At 42.3% G+C, this 15,183-nt stretch overlaps 1 protein-coding gene across 42 annotated transcripts in view; it reads right to left on the bottom strand.

The window, feature by feature from the left end:
• FNBP1 (formin binding protein 1) overlaps window positions 1-15,183 on the bottom strand; it is a 153,074-nt gene that overhangs the window by 9,133 nt on the left and 128,758 nt on the right. For 11 of the 42 annotated variants that reach the window (XM_072748388.1, XM_072748369.1, XM_072748385.1 and 8 more), the window contains 4 exons: window positions 7,658-7,767; window positions 2,367-2,499; window positions 476-597; window positions 57-193 (listed from right to left, as the gene is read on the bottom strand). In XM_072748388.1, coding sequence (XP_072604489.1) covers window positions 57-193; window positions 476-597; window positions 2,367-2,499; window positions 7,658-7,767 — 502 coding nt within the window. Of the gene's footprint in view, window positions 1-56; window positions 197-475; window positions 598-2,366; window positions 2,500-7,657; window positions 7,768-11,838; window positions 11,854-14,448; window positions 14,533-15,183 lie in introns of all 42 variants that reach the window. The other 31 variants (XM_072748367.1, XM_072748371.1, XM_072748382.1 and 28 more) reach the window with 5 other exon arrangements.

Genomic DNA, 15,183 nt, shown 5'->3' with positions numbered 1-15,183 from the left:
AATCACAGCAGAAGGGTCAGCGTGCGCAAGCAGGGAGCCAGGCGGACGCAGGTTACCTTCGAACGTGTAGAGGGCTTTGCAAGTCCCGATGGCGGGCAGGGGCTCCTCCTCATCAAACTCGTCATCGAAGTCCGTAGCCAGCACCTTCACCTCACCCTCCTGACTCTGCTCCTCTGTGTAACTGCCATCCGGGCTGCTCAAGAAATGAAACCACACAGCAACTATAGCGACTGCCCAGCAACACTCATAGCCCCTGACCGCTGTCACAAAGGCCATCTCAGGTCACCTCGTGTGATCTGTCACCAACCCACATGGCACCAGGGACCCAAGTGATGGGGAAAGGGCAGATCAGGCACCACTGGCTCTTTGGTACAGAACAAGCACCTTACACTCATTTCCAGACTCCAGAATTGGGACATGAACACAAAGCAAACTTGCTTCCTGCTGGACAGCAGGCTCGGTACAGATACTGTACCTCTCACGGTCCTGAGCACAGCTGTTGACAGTGGCCGGGTTCTGGGCGTCGAACATTCCACTCTGCCGGCGGCCCTGCTCACTGCGCGCTGGCAGCCTGCCTTCCACCTCAGCCAGCCAGGCCTGCAAGCAAAAGCCACCAAAGACCTGGTCTGAGCTCAGCTGAGGGCTGGACCACAGAGTCTGAAGGCCCCAAATGTGGGGGTTCAATGGTCACTGAAGCTGAGACTCGAGAAAAATCACATGGGGTAGGGGGCCCCAGGGTATCTGCATTCAGCTATATAAGGGACTCACAGGCAACTGCTTCCAGTTCATCTCACCTTGGAGAGGTAGAAGCAAATGTGTTTAGACAACGGTCACAATGCGACAGAAAGAGCACTGGACTGCATTACACTCTTGGGTTTTTTTTTTTTTTTTTTTTACATGGACCTCGAATTCACAACTGTGAGATCAAGACCTGAGCTGAGATCAAGAGCCAGATGCTCAACCTACTGAGCCCCCCAGGTGCCCCTCTACTCTTGGGCTTTTGAAAACATCTGTGTCGGGATCCCTGGGTGGCGCAGCGGTTTAGTGCCTGCCTTTGGCCCAGGGCGCGATCCTGGAGACCCAGGATCGAATCCCACATCGGGCTCCCGGTGCATGGAGCCTGCTTCTCCCTTTCTGCCTGTGTCTCTGCCTCTCTCTCTCTCTCTCTGTGACTATAATACATATATAAATAAAAATTAAAAAAAAAAAGAAAACATCTGTGTGATTTCAGATAAGTCACTTCTAGTTCCTTCTGGTTCCACAATTCTGTGACCGTGAGGTCACACCGAGAACAGGAGGGCCCTGCCACACGTAAGCAGTGACTCAGTGTGAGAGCCACATTCTTCCCCTCGCCTTTTTTTTATGGACTGTCACTCTTTTTAATAGTAAAGAAACCTGTATAGAGGAAGTCAAATAAGGTAAAATTATCTTTGGCAACATATGAAATAGTTTAGATAGAAATATCTAAAAAAAAAGACAAAAGGATAAAAATGACCAGAAAAGGACATTTCTAGGTTCTAAACACTCCAACAGTAATAACTGACTTACAGATTCTAGCAAGACTTTTTAAAAAAAATATATATTTATTTATTCATGAGAGACAGAGATACAGGCAGAGGGAGAAGCAGGCTCCATGCAGGGAGCCTGACACGGGACTCAATCCCGGGTCTCCAGGATCACACCCTGGGCTGAAGGCGGTGCTAAACCGCTGAGCCACCCAGGGATCCCTAAGAACACTTTTAAAAAGCCGTATCTGATCCTTCATTGCTAGAAGTAACACCTACTCGGCCTGGAGCAATCAGTCACTGATGTATTTTTCCATGTTCTGTAGTCTCTAAATTTATAGAAGCCTTTTGTCCATAGCTCTTGAGTGCTCCTCTCTCTTTTTCTCTCTCTCCTTAAAACATTTATTATTTATATTCCCCACTCATTTCTCATTTGTGTCTCTCACCGGGTTTAACATATATAAACCTTTGATAACGTGTCCTTTGTAAGAACCATTTTTGACATGATTTCTTTAACTTCTGGACTCACGATCGCATGCTCCCAGCTGGACCCATTATCAACAGGCACTGAAGTAGGATAAGTACTAAGTGATACACTAAAACCAAAGAACAACATATACAAATACAGCTTTGATCAGTGTAGCTTTTAGGGGACATTAGGGACAGAGGGGCAGAACAGCCAGTGAGTGACTACTTTTCCTTTTATCATGACTCGAGACGCACCCTGCCAAATCCAACTGCACCTCTTGGATCCCACGACGCATGGGTGCTCTAGAGCATCCCCATGCCGCGCCCCCACCCCCAGCCCTTACCCTGTTTCTTTTTTTCTGACAGAGTTTTTCAACCACAGCTTTTTCATACCTCAAATTTCTGGGCTTCTAGCCGCAGTTTTTCTATATTTTGGCTGACTTCTGCTAATTTGTGATCCAAACTGGCTGGGTCTCCCATCTGAGGATTCTTTAGGTAAACATCTTTCATTTTTGTTATGGCATCTCTGAAAAAAAAAAAAAGAAAGAAAGAATAGGACACAGTGAAGGTGATCAGCCAAGTGGATTCTCCTACCACCCTGAACACTGTGCAAATGGGAGCACACGAAGACTGTGTCACAGTATGGGATGGAAGGCAGGACTGGGGCCTGTTTTCATCCTAAAACTCTCTAAGAATCCTGCTCCCCAAATCTGTATAATCCAGAGCCAGATATGAAATTTTTGGTTGCCTTTTCTAAATGGTATCTGGTACCTCCCAGTGCCCTCAGCAACTGAGAAACATAAATCAGTCCTATCCCTCCCTTCACCCCAAACAACAACAAAAACAAACAAAACCCAAATAGCCAGGTGCACATTCTTGGTGCAAACCAAAGCTACAGCCGGCATCTTGGGTCTTCTGGGCTACCATCTGTTCCCCTCATGGGGAAGCACAGTTAACTGCTTTGGAAATTTCATTATACACTTTAAACGGTTGAGAAACCAAACCCACAGTTGGTATCCACGACAGGCGGGCAATGCAGCCTCAAAGCTACATGTCGCAAGATTCCACACTCTTCCTGAAGTCTACTTGGAGGCGCGCCCACAGCAGCCTGAGTAAATGAATCCCTACAGAAGTGCTGCAGCCATGCTGGGGCGATCTTCAGGCCCAAAGGGCTCTATTATTTTTGAACTCTGGCTTCCAGGGACTTTCAGAAGGGTTCAAGATGTAAAAAGTTCAGGGCAAATGACTCAGCAGGTGGTAATGGGTCAACTTTAATGAGCTTCATTCAGTGAAAAAAGCAGTCTAAACCTGCTATACACATAAGACCAATGAACCAAGCCATATTTTGAGTCATGGGAAATAGTTTCACTGAAAATATAGAAATATGAGGAAGAGAATTTCCATAAGTCCTCACCACGCCTCTGCTCATCCTCACCCCTCCATCCTCACCCCTCCATCCTGCTGCTCCTTTGGGGGTACACTTCACTTTCCCTGAGGCTGCATCTCCATTACAGCCCTCCATCCACTGCGCTCCCCGCCCCCTGACTTTGCTCCACTTCTTTCTCACAGTGTGTATACTTCCCGACATTATATAACTTATTATTATGCTTATTATTGTTGGTCTCTTCCTACTAGAATGGAAGCTGTCTGAGGAAGCACTACGAGCTCAGATTCTTTTGTTAACTTGTTATCTCCCCGGGACGGGACAATACTTGGCACGCAGTAGATGCTCAGTAAGTATCTGAGATGAACAAATGTTCTTACAGCAAACAAACTGTAATGTCCACCTTTAACAAATTCCTCTCTTGACTTTATGGCTACACCTCCAGCTACAGCCCTATCTCTCTGCAAAACTTCTCAAAAGACTTGTCAAGATTCATCACCTTGGATTCTTCTCCTGTCTCTCCTGATAGGTCTCTCCAGAAGTTTAATTTTATGCATCTTTTCAAAGAACCAATTCTTGGATTTGTTGAACCTCTGTGATGAGTGCATACTTTTTTCCTATGTCATTAATTTACACTCTTTCCTGGCTTCTGTTTCCTCTGGTTCCATTTGCTGTGTTTTTTCTAACTTCTTAAGATGGATACTCAGCTCACTGATGTTTACTGCTTTTTGTTTTCAATATGTATAGAAAGCATAAACTTCCCTTTCTGAGCATTGCTTAGTAACTGAGGTGTAGAATGTGGGTTCGGGTTCAGCTCTGCTCTATTTTCCAATATTTCTTAGGATTTCTTCTTTAGTTTCTGAGTTACCTGGAGCTACAGTTCTTTTTTTTTTTTTTTTTAAAGAGTTTATTTGTTTATTTATGAGACACACACAGAGAGAGGCAGAGGCACAGGCAGAGGGAGAAGTAGGCTCCATGCAGGGAGCCCGACATGGGACTTGATCCTGGGTCTCCAGGTTCACGCCTAGGGCTGAAGGCGGCGCTAAACCGCTGAGCCACCCAGGCTGCCCTGGAGCTAATTAGTTCTTAATTTCTAAATGTTCTAAGCTTTACTGCAGGCTTCAGAGAACACATCTTGAACGGTGTCTACCCTTGGATGTTTGTTGAGATTTGCTTCATGAAAACAGGACATGCTCAATTGTTGGAAATGTTCTATGTGTGCTTGAGAAGAATGTGCACCATACAATTATTGGATAGATGTGTACAAGGCCAATTTTATCAATTATATTATTTAAATATCTTACCCTGAATCTGTTAATCTGTTCTATCAGTTACTCAAGAGAAGTGCATTAAGAATCTCCCCCCACAACAATGTGTTTTAAAAAAAAATTTTTTTAACAATGTGTTTGCATTTCTTGCACATACTCATGTCAAAGGGCTAATCGCAAAACCTTTTTTATGTTTTGAGGTCATACAGTCCTACAGCTTGAAACTGAACTGTTTGTTACTTGAAGCATTTATTATTATGAAGTTGATCTTCTTGAGCTGACTAGTTTGAGGGTTTTTTGGCCTGTAACTCAGTCTTCCTTTGGTTGGCACTGGCCAACCAGTGCATAGTATAACTTTTTCCATTCTTTTGGGTTTTTTTTGTTTGTTTGTTTAAAAATTTTATTTATTTGAGACAGAGCAGAGAGAGAGAACATGAGCAGGAGGGAGAGGGACAAGCAAGACTCTTCACTGAGCAGGGAGCCTGATTGATCCTAGGACTTTGGAACCATGACCTAAGCCGAAGGCAGACACTAAACCGACTGAGCCACTCAGGTGCCCCAATCTTTTTCCGTTCTTTTATTTTCAACCTTTCTATACCTTTGGATTAGATGTGCCTTTTGTAGGTAGTATACAGGTGGATTTTGGGTTGTTGTTGGTTTACTCTGAAAATCTAATTGGAACATGTAGTCTGTTTACATTGAACATATTTTATTTCATTTCATTTTATAGATACTATGTGCCAGGTATTGGTCCAAGCACCTCCCACACACTGACACATTTAATCCTCATTATTAACTTCCTTTTCAAGATGAGGAAACCGAGGTAAGGTCAAAAGTTTAAGCTCAAGAAGAGCTTAAGAAGCTTGTCCAAAGTCGGCAACAGAAATAGGTAGAACTGAGAATAGGTTTGAACCCAGGGTATTTTAATATTTTTTAAAGTTTTATTTATTTAAGTCATCTTTACACCCTACATGGGGTTGGAACCCACAACCCCAACATCAAGAGTGGTATGCTCCTCTGACTAAGCCAGCTGGGCACCCTTGAACCCCAGGGCATTTTAAATCTACCCTCACACTTTGTGATTTGATTAGTCCTGCCTTGTTCCTCTTGTACAAAGTGTAAGTTGCATGAGGACAGAGGTTTTATTTATTTTTTTTTAAAGCTTTTATTTATTTATTCATGACAGAGAGAGAGAGAGAGAGAGAGAGAGAGGCAGAGACACAGGCAGAGGGAGAGGGAGAGAAGCAGGCTCCATGCAGGGAGCCTGATGTGGGACTTGATCCCAGGTCTCCAGGATCACACCCCGGGCTGAAGGCGGTGCCAAACCGCTGTGCCACCGGGGCTGCCCTGAGAATAGAGGTTTTTATGTGTTTTGTTCATCGCTTTATTTCCAGGGTCTAGGATATTTCCTTGTACACAGTAAATGCTCAATAAACAGTCATCTAGTGAATGGTTAAACAGGACTTACCTTCTTACCAGCAAGGCTACCGTGAAGGTTATAAAGTTAACCAGCTTCCAAGGCCACAACCCAGTGGCAGAGAAATTTATCTGCATAATTATTGGACAATTTCTACAATGTTGTTTCAGATACCTGGGTCAGAACTTCTTATTCCCATACAGAATGTAACTGCTCACCCACTTGGGGCACCTGGGTAGCTCAGTCGGTTAAGCGTCTGACTCTTGACTTCAGCTCACATCATGATCTCAGGGTTGTAGGATCGAGCCCCATGTCAGGCTCTGTGCTGGGTGTGGAGGGGTCTCTGCTTCAGGTTCTCTCTCTCCCTCTGCCCCCCACCCCCACCCCCATATGCTCTCTCTAAAAAAAATAAAAATAAGTAAATAAAACCACCCATTTCTCAGAAGTTGCTCTACGAGGGGTAAAAGAACAAACAAGTACTTTTCTTTTGCTATGTACTAAAATGGTACTGCCTAACCAATTTTGTTTGTTGGTTGGTTGGCTTTTTGCATAACCAAATTTTAACCCCAGCTTTGCCATAACTGCATTTATGTAGCATCACTTTTTGGCCTATTTACAGAGCACAAAATCTCAAGTATATCTTTTAGAAAATCTCAAATAGATGAATGATTCACCTAATTCACTCAGTAAGAATTTATAAGGTGAAAGACAGTTAATAAAGGGGTTTTCAATCAGGATTGTTAGCAACTATCCCCTAAGTGGTAGAAAAGATCTTCAAGTTATAAATGTGGGGAGGGAAGTGCAAATGAAAAGAGATATCAAGTCTTTTCTTCTTATTATTTTTTTGTATGTGTATCATGCTGGGATCAAACTTCTAAAACAGCTCAGAAAACCAGGACCCCCAGCAGCGGGATTTTGATGCAGAAGCTTCTCAAGAGCAAGCAAATACCACACCTCTGACGGCTAGCAGTGTGTGTAATAAGACATACCGTGATTTGTTTTCTAGACATCATTAATATGCTTTATAAAAAGGTAAAGAGACATGAGAAACTGGGAAGGTTGATCGTCACTTATTCTCAAATAGAAAAGACAAGGACATCTTGGACTCAAAGCTGGGATGTGGGGCAAGGAAGGGAGTAGGAAGAGAAATGCCACGTTTGTCTTCCTCACTTGTACAAAAAACTCGGCTACCCACTCATGAATAAAAAAAAAAAAAAGAAGAAGGTGGGGGATGGGGGAAACAGTGTCCCAAGGGGACACTTAATGCACTGAGTGATGTATAGAAGTGTTGGCTCACTGTATTGTACACTTGAAACTAACATAACACTCTATGTTAACTCTACCGTAATTAAAATTTTAAACTTAAAAAGAAAAAAAGAGAAATGTTGAAATAAAGAAAGAAAAAAAAGATAACCAAACGTATTTTGTTCCCCAAACTCAGAGTAAAAACCTCTTTGTTAAAAGAATTCTCCCGATCTGTAATGAAGCCATCCAGTAGACCCTCTGTGACAAAACACAGGGCTGAAATAATCACTTCTCTTGAAGCTATTTTAGGGTTTCCCATCTTTCCACACTGAAGCTGAATTTCTTAATAAGTCGTATTGCTCCACTCTACCTTTGATCCATCTCCTTTTGAATTTCTTTATTTAATTCATCGACTTTCTGCTGCAGCTTTTTCCTTCTCTGCTCAGGTGGGAGGTTGCTGAAATCCTCCGGTGTGGCACCCTGCAAATGCAAACATGCGTGAGCCAGCAGCACTCCTTGAGGACAGACACTAAGTGAAGCCTGCAGGACAGATTCCCCAGATACCAGGGAATGCAGATGTCTGCGTGTGTTTTCATGAGCTAAACTGAAGCTCTTTCCCACGACACCCAGCTGAGATGTGAGTTCAGTGCATGCAACTGAAAAAAAGTCCCACAAACCGGTTCGGGGTTCAGGTTTGCTGGCCAAACCACCACTGCAAAGGCAAGGAAGCAAGGCCACAGAAAGAGAGTGGGGAAGAAAAAATTCTGACCCCTGCGAGAATGGATGAAAAACCAATTTTGAGGCAGATTCTTCACTTGACCGGCAGTGCTGGTAGCAACCCTGAAGTGTGAAGGAAGTTTGAAGTTTCTGCTTCCTTCATACAACAGGGACAAGTGCCCCCAGCGACTGTTTCATGTCCAAGGCACTGCTTTACTCCCTAGTCTTTCTTCCCACTTCTTCACACAGGCTGAGGCCAAACATTTCCATCCCCAAGTGGCAGAGGGGACATCTGGTTCCTTGGAGAATGTGGGTGAAAGGGACATGAAAACATTGATGTTTCCTCTCCCTGCTGCCTCTAAAAGTCTGGTCACTCCTTTTTGACATCTGTAGGGTGACCTCACAAAATCCATGTAGAATGCGCGCTCCTCGACCTCCGCACCAACTTCCCAGCGCACAAAATCCATGTCAGCTGTTTCCAATCCAGCAGAAGGAGCCTATTTTGATATCTTGATCCCCTTTCAGAAAGAATTACTGTCTTTCCAAGGTGCTTGCCATCTAAATAGAGCTTGCAGACTTCCTCAGATGCTTACATGTCAGAAGCTGTGGCTAAGCCACTGGTTATCAAGTGCTTTTACTTCAATGAAGCGTTTTCATAAGGAGAGAGAAGCGTATTCAACAGCCAAGGATAAGCCAAGAAATTTAAAAAAGAGGTTTTACTATAGAACCAGTTAAACACACTGGTTTGGGAGTGTGGGTGGAAAAGAGAGGACCCGGATAATGGAATTCCAAAATCGAGCTGAAATTGCCAAGCAGCTGACATGATGCTTGTGACCGAGGCTCCCTGGCTGCTTATGACAGAAGGCCAGGCTGCTGTGCTGGAAGCGTGTGATTTAGTAATTTACCGGAAGGCCATGCACAGCCCTTTCAGTGGAGTTTCTCAGACTCGTGTGTGTGTGTGTGTGTGTGTGTGTGTGCGCGCGCATGTGTGCACATATGTAAGAGAGAGAGAGAGGGAGATGAGAGAAACCAGAGCACAAATGGCTATTCCCTCATGGCAAGCCAAGCAAGCTTAGTTGCCTCTAAAACTAAGATGATGCAAACTCATCTTCAATATGGAAATAAATCAGACTTGTTTTCTTCTGTCCCATATGCTATTACCATCTGTAATACTTGAGACCCAAATTGTGTGCTTGTCACTGAGCCCGAAAGCACGATACCTCGTATGTACTCATGCTGAGTTTACTTAAATTGGATCAGCATGTTTTCCAAAATTAAGATTTGTTTTGTTTTTTTTTTTCTAGTGCCAGAATGCACCATAACACAGGGCAAGACACGCTGCTTCAGAAGCCAGGAAATCCAGTGAGTGCTCCATGTTAACTCATTAAGAGTTACTAAGCCTAACTAACTAGGGGCTAGCAGGCCCAAAGAATTTTTTTCCTACAAAGAATGGAAAAGTTCTCATCTCTGCACTAGTCAGTACAGTAGCCACACATGGTGCAATGGTGGAACTGAATTTTACATTTTTATTGCATTTTAATTAACTAAAATGTAAATAGGCACACGTGATGGGTAGCTACCGTATGGGATGACATGGGTGTAGACTATGAGCAGGTGGTGGGTTTGCAGTGGTGCGTAAACACAGTACTTGTGACTTATAAACAAGTTCCCTATACAGTGAAACACTTAACTTTAATTATTTATGAAAACTAAAAACAGTTAAATAATAAACCAATGAAATAAGTCCCTTCCAATAGACATTCTGTGTTTCTGTATCATTATTTAGAAACTAATCTCATGAGCAATGCCCCGAACAGACTTCGCATTGCTTTCAGGTCATGGCTTCTTCTAGATCCAAAGGATCATAAGGTGTCTGGCACTACCTTAAAAGGCCATTGTGTCCAATTAGCCTTTTAAGGCTTGGATTATTTTAAACAATACACTGACCTATGATTCATTTTGCCATGAAGGGATTTATATTTCTAGCTTTGAGTCAGAGTAGACGTTCTGAAATCTTTGGAGGGGCCCAGTTTGCAAAGAGACTGGCCACACCTATGTCACTGGTTTTGCAAGAGGGGATCAATGCGTGTGGGGATATTTTATATGGTTGTGGCTCTAGGAGGAGCTTGTTTTACACACTTCGGGAAGCAAACTCTTGCTCCTGAGCATCTCCCCCCCCCCCGATAGCACAAGCAATAGCTAGCTGCTTCTTGTCATTTTACTTTTTTCCACCTCGGGCATCTTTGGGGAACACTTCCTTTCTTTATTAGCTTCAAAGTAATGGTATAAAGCACCAATTCAATACCAGATCAGTAAAATGATTCCCATGTCAGACAGAAAGATCGCCTAATATTATTATTAATATTATCTTTTGCTGCTAGCACCTCAGCAAAAGAAGAAATACAGGGGCGTCTGGGCGGCCAGACGCAGTGGCTGAGCCCCTGCCTTTGTCTCGGATCATGATCCTGGGGTCCTGGGATTGAGTCCCACATGAGGCTCCCCATGGGGCACCTGCTTCTCCCTCTGCCTGTGTCTCCGCCTCTCTCTGCATCTCTCACGAACAAATCAACCAATAAGTAAAATCTTTAAAAAAAAAAAAAAAAAGAAGAAGAAGAAATACAGAAACAGCAAGGAAGGAACCCCGGTACCTGAGAGATTCCTACTTAATTGACCCAATTTCTCCCAAATTCATGCTGCCGCCAAACGTAGTTCATTGAAACATTTAGAATGTTTTCCTTCTCACGGAGACCTTAATTAAGGACTCGTCTGGGGATTTTATTTCACGGTCTAAGAAATATGTTCCATTTAATAAAATATTCATTTCCTCTAGGGTTGGGTTGGTTGCCAAATACTGAGTCAGGCTGAAAAAATTCTGGGTATCCACACATATATGTATCCCTGTACACACATACAAATATGTATATAAGGATAACCCAGAAACCACCATCCAGCATTAGCAGCAGCAGTGCCTAAAGCAACTGACCCGTTCGATCCCGGGTTTTGGCACCAGAAAAATAAAAACATAAAAAATAAAATAAAATAAAATAAAATAAAATAAAGGAACTGACCCTATTCCTGGTTGAATTGTTGCAGTTTATCATTGTTCATGATTTTAGGACATTCTCAGCTGTGGTGGTGAGAATACTATGTAACTTACACATATCTACAGTATAGTTAGGGGTTATAAAGTTAAGAGTTTCTTTTAATAAATTAAATGATTAGTCTGACTGTTTACTAGGGCTACGCAATTAGGTAGGAACGACACGGAACACTAAGTCAATTATTTTAGAAAGGCTTAGGAGGCTCTTTTCACTGTCCATAAAGTCACCTTGTGATTTCTTCAATCAGCTACGCACAAGGCACCCTCGTGTTTATGAAGCAACTTAGATTCCGTGGTTTGGGATTCTCACAGGCCGCCTGGGACCTGAGTTGAGACTGGCACCATTTCTGCACGTCTCCTTCAGGTTCTGCACATTTTTCATCTGCTTCTGTGGCTCCCAGGGAGGAGTATCTTCAGCTGTCAAATTTACTTTTACTCCAAATGATCCAGTAAATAAACTCCCCCATATTGAATATTTATACTTATGCTCACATTTAAATAAAGTTTACTAACATTTGCCATCCTCTTAAGGCCCCAATCAGAAAAGAAACCAAATCATCAGTTAAGCGTTAATTTTCTTAGCAACTGGAAATGATTAAGACCACCTTTAGTAGATTCTGGACCTTTATATGGCAAAGGTCTAATGAAGAAACACCAACGAAAGCACACGCAAGAGAAACATACACCAAAAAACCTGATAGGATTCAGGACATGCATAGAATAATTGTGCTTACCAGCTTGAGAGAAAGCTTCATGTAAAAATTGGAGACGTAACAGGGGGGAGAAAAGAGAGAAAGAGACAACACATCAGAAGAAGAGGAATTCGGTCAGTTGCACCGTATTAACATAACACATAAATTCACCTGTTGCTTGTGAAAATGACTGCAGCGGATCTGTGCAAACGTTCACAAGAGGGGCTGGCCCCTGCCAAAACCTTCCTGTAGCTGCCACGTTGCCAGGGCAAAGGATAAAGACAGAAAAGGAGACTTTCTATTCACAGTTCTGTATGGGTCACATCAGCCTGGATATAAGCTAAAATAAGTTCACAGTTGGTGACACATGCTGATAATAAAAGACAAAAATAATCACGTAGGCTTTTTGTTCACCGCGTTTACATGGAAAGTTTTACTTGCAGGGGGTCTGAAGAGCAGTGACTTCCACAATGGACAAGTAATGTATTTATCTTAAGAAACTCTAATAAATATGAACACTTGAAGGCATTGAGGCAAATTCTTGAATGGGTGAACAGGTAACCAGGGACTGGAAGCTGCTCTAGGAAACCACCCGCAGGAGCCAGGAAGCTTCTCTGCACGAGGCTGGAGGGAGGACAATGCTCTTGCACCACTTAGAAGGTGTATTCAGAGGCTCTCCATCCACTCTGAGGCCTCCCCACGGGGATAACATAGTATTTGGGAACTGACGGGGGTAGCTGCCCTGAGAGTTACTGTTAGGAAACAGAGTCAACTATCTCAACTACCAAGGAGGTAAGCCTTGCTACGGATTTCCTGACAATTATCAGGACACAGCAGGTGTAATTCTCCTGGGTCTGGGGATTAACAAAGGCATAGTGATCACTGGACACGAAACAGATGAGAAGGCATCTCAAAATTAGAAAAAATAAAAAACAAAACAAAACATCTGGTTCTCCATTAATGCCTGAGACATGCTCTGTGGCTGTAAAGCAGTGTTTTGTGAGTGCGGTGCATTTTTACTCAGCGGGCATCAATCCTAAAAGTTCAGGCAGTTGTGGTAGGATCAAAAATATGTTGGAGACAAAGTACCAAAGAAAGTGCCCTTTGATTTTATTTATTTTATTTTATTTTTTATTATTATTAATGCCCTTTGATTTTAAAATGAGCTGGAGGTTGTTAAAAATTCCTTAAGCAGATTTTTAAAAAATCTTATACATAAGATTAACTCAAAATTGACACTTCTTTTTAAATAGGCATCCCACTTTTAAAGAAATTGCCCCCGTGGGGAAAAAGACTTGGAGGAAAGAAGAAACAAGACAAAACTTTTGGGAGAACAAGGTATATCCTGGCATACTCATGACTGTTCTCATGGGCCTCTCCTGTGAGCTTTAGCACAGATCGATTTGTCACATCTTGAGTTCTTTACAGACAACACTGAGGGTGCACAGCGGAAAACTTTGCAAATATCTTCCCTATAAAGCACGCTACCACCTACAAATGTCTTCTCACACATTACTCTCTAAATATCACTAATTCAAAGACCCAACATTTGCCCTCTGTACACTATCTGGTCTCTATTTGGGTACTTCTGTTACTCGCAGGCATAGATAAATTAAATATTTTTCCTTAAGCATTCCAAAAGAAGAATTCTAACATCGGAACTAATAGCAGAGGAATATTACCACTTCGTAATAACAATGAGTTATGGGGACCGAAACGAAATCTGAATACCAAGAGGAAATATCGGATTTTCGAGACAAATTCAATTTTCTGAAGTGCACAGTGATGGGTCATCTACAAGGAACACCATCATGGGATGTGGTCTTCTTGTAACAATCACAAACCAGTTTCCGGTCTTAAGTTGGTAAGCCAGCCAGTTAGATCACTTAACATTAGAAACCGAATCATTTAAGAGAATACTTTTAAAGATTGCATTAAGTGCATTGCAAGACATCTGAGGAACTAAAAAGCTGTCAGTTTCAGGCAATAATTATGGAGCCTTGGGAGCCACACATGTCAATAACACATGAGGGAACACAGAGCTAGCGGATCCATGTGTTACTGTGCAGCCACAGGTACTAACCTCCAGTACGAAGAAAGGGGACAGTGAAAATAAACATATAAGTAAATGGGTTTAAGGTCCATGAAAAGCCACATTACTACTCCGTGACCTTGCTCATACTCCAGTGATCATTTTGGTTCTGCAAGTTTTAGGGCATCACCCCCTTACGGATCCACTTCTTTCAAACTGGGATGTGGGTCCTCGTGCAACACAACTGCCATCTGTTAAGAGTGTCCTTCTGCTGTGACCACACTCTGCAGTTGCATTTATGGGTGCGATTCTGCTGTAAAATCATACCCAGTGACATCTTCTCAGATGGCAGTCGCGGTCAACACAGAGGGGGGAAAAGCCAAGCTCGGTTCATTGGCATTTTGAGGAAGTTTGGTTGTCATTGGGAAGTTGGTTCTTTCTCCCACCCAAGTTTTCCAGATGAAGTAGGTTGGGGTTGAATTTATACTCATAATTAGGCCTTTTCTGGGTCCAGATCTCCCAGTGGAGAATTTCATCGCTGGGTCCCCAGTCTTGGTGCTCTCATAGGGGTTAGTACCTGTGCTGTGACCATATGCCGTGGCCGTCACAGGTAAACTTACAACATAGTCCCTAGCTTCAAAAGCATACGTGGGTTTCCCTATTGTCCTCTTCATGAGTTCTTTGTGAAAACAGAAAGACTGAGTCTGCCAATAATCAGCAAGAGAACAAGATAAATAAAATTAAAGTGACCATGAAACTGTAACATCTGACAAACAATCAGTAAGGATTTTCCAAATCTTTTGATCAACTTTCATGGGATTTTGCCATGCAATGAATTCTAAAACATGGGCAAACTATGTCCATAGTTTAGATCTAGAAGGACCTTGCCCAGACCAGAAAAATACATCTTAATTTAAGACAATAAGATTACATTTGTAAATTGCAAACGGAGACCATACTATCTAGTTTCATTTTTCCTTGACTTAACATAAAGATGAAGAAACAGTTAATAATTCTCAGGTGGCATACTTTAGAAATGTTCAGTGAAACAAAATTTCCTTACAGATGCCAACAACTTACAACAAAAAACATTTTATCCTGTTTACTTAGACACAAAATCGGCTATGCTAAGAAATGTCTGCATAGGATTTATACAGTAATAGAAACAAAAGATTGAAATCTAGATCTGAAGGCTGCAAAACATGATAAATTAAAAGATGTGTTAAAATCACAGATTTATTATTCTAGGACACTTTTCCTATCTTTGGTACAATAGTCTTAGAGTTAAAAAAGAAGAATAAATGAAAATAAGGACAGTATCATTTTCGTCATGGGCCCCGTAATCCATATACCTT

This window comes from Vulpes vulpes, chromosome 2, assembly GCF_048418805.1.
Source record: "Vulpes vulpes isolate BD-2025 chromosome 2, VulVul3, whole genome shotgun sequence".
Classification (NCBI taxonomy): Eukaryota; Metazoa; Chordata; class Mammalia; order Carnivora; family Canidae; genus Vulpes; species Vulpes vulpes.
This window is presented reverse-complemented; position numbering and strand designations above follow the sequence as displayed.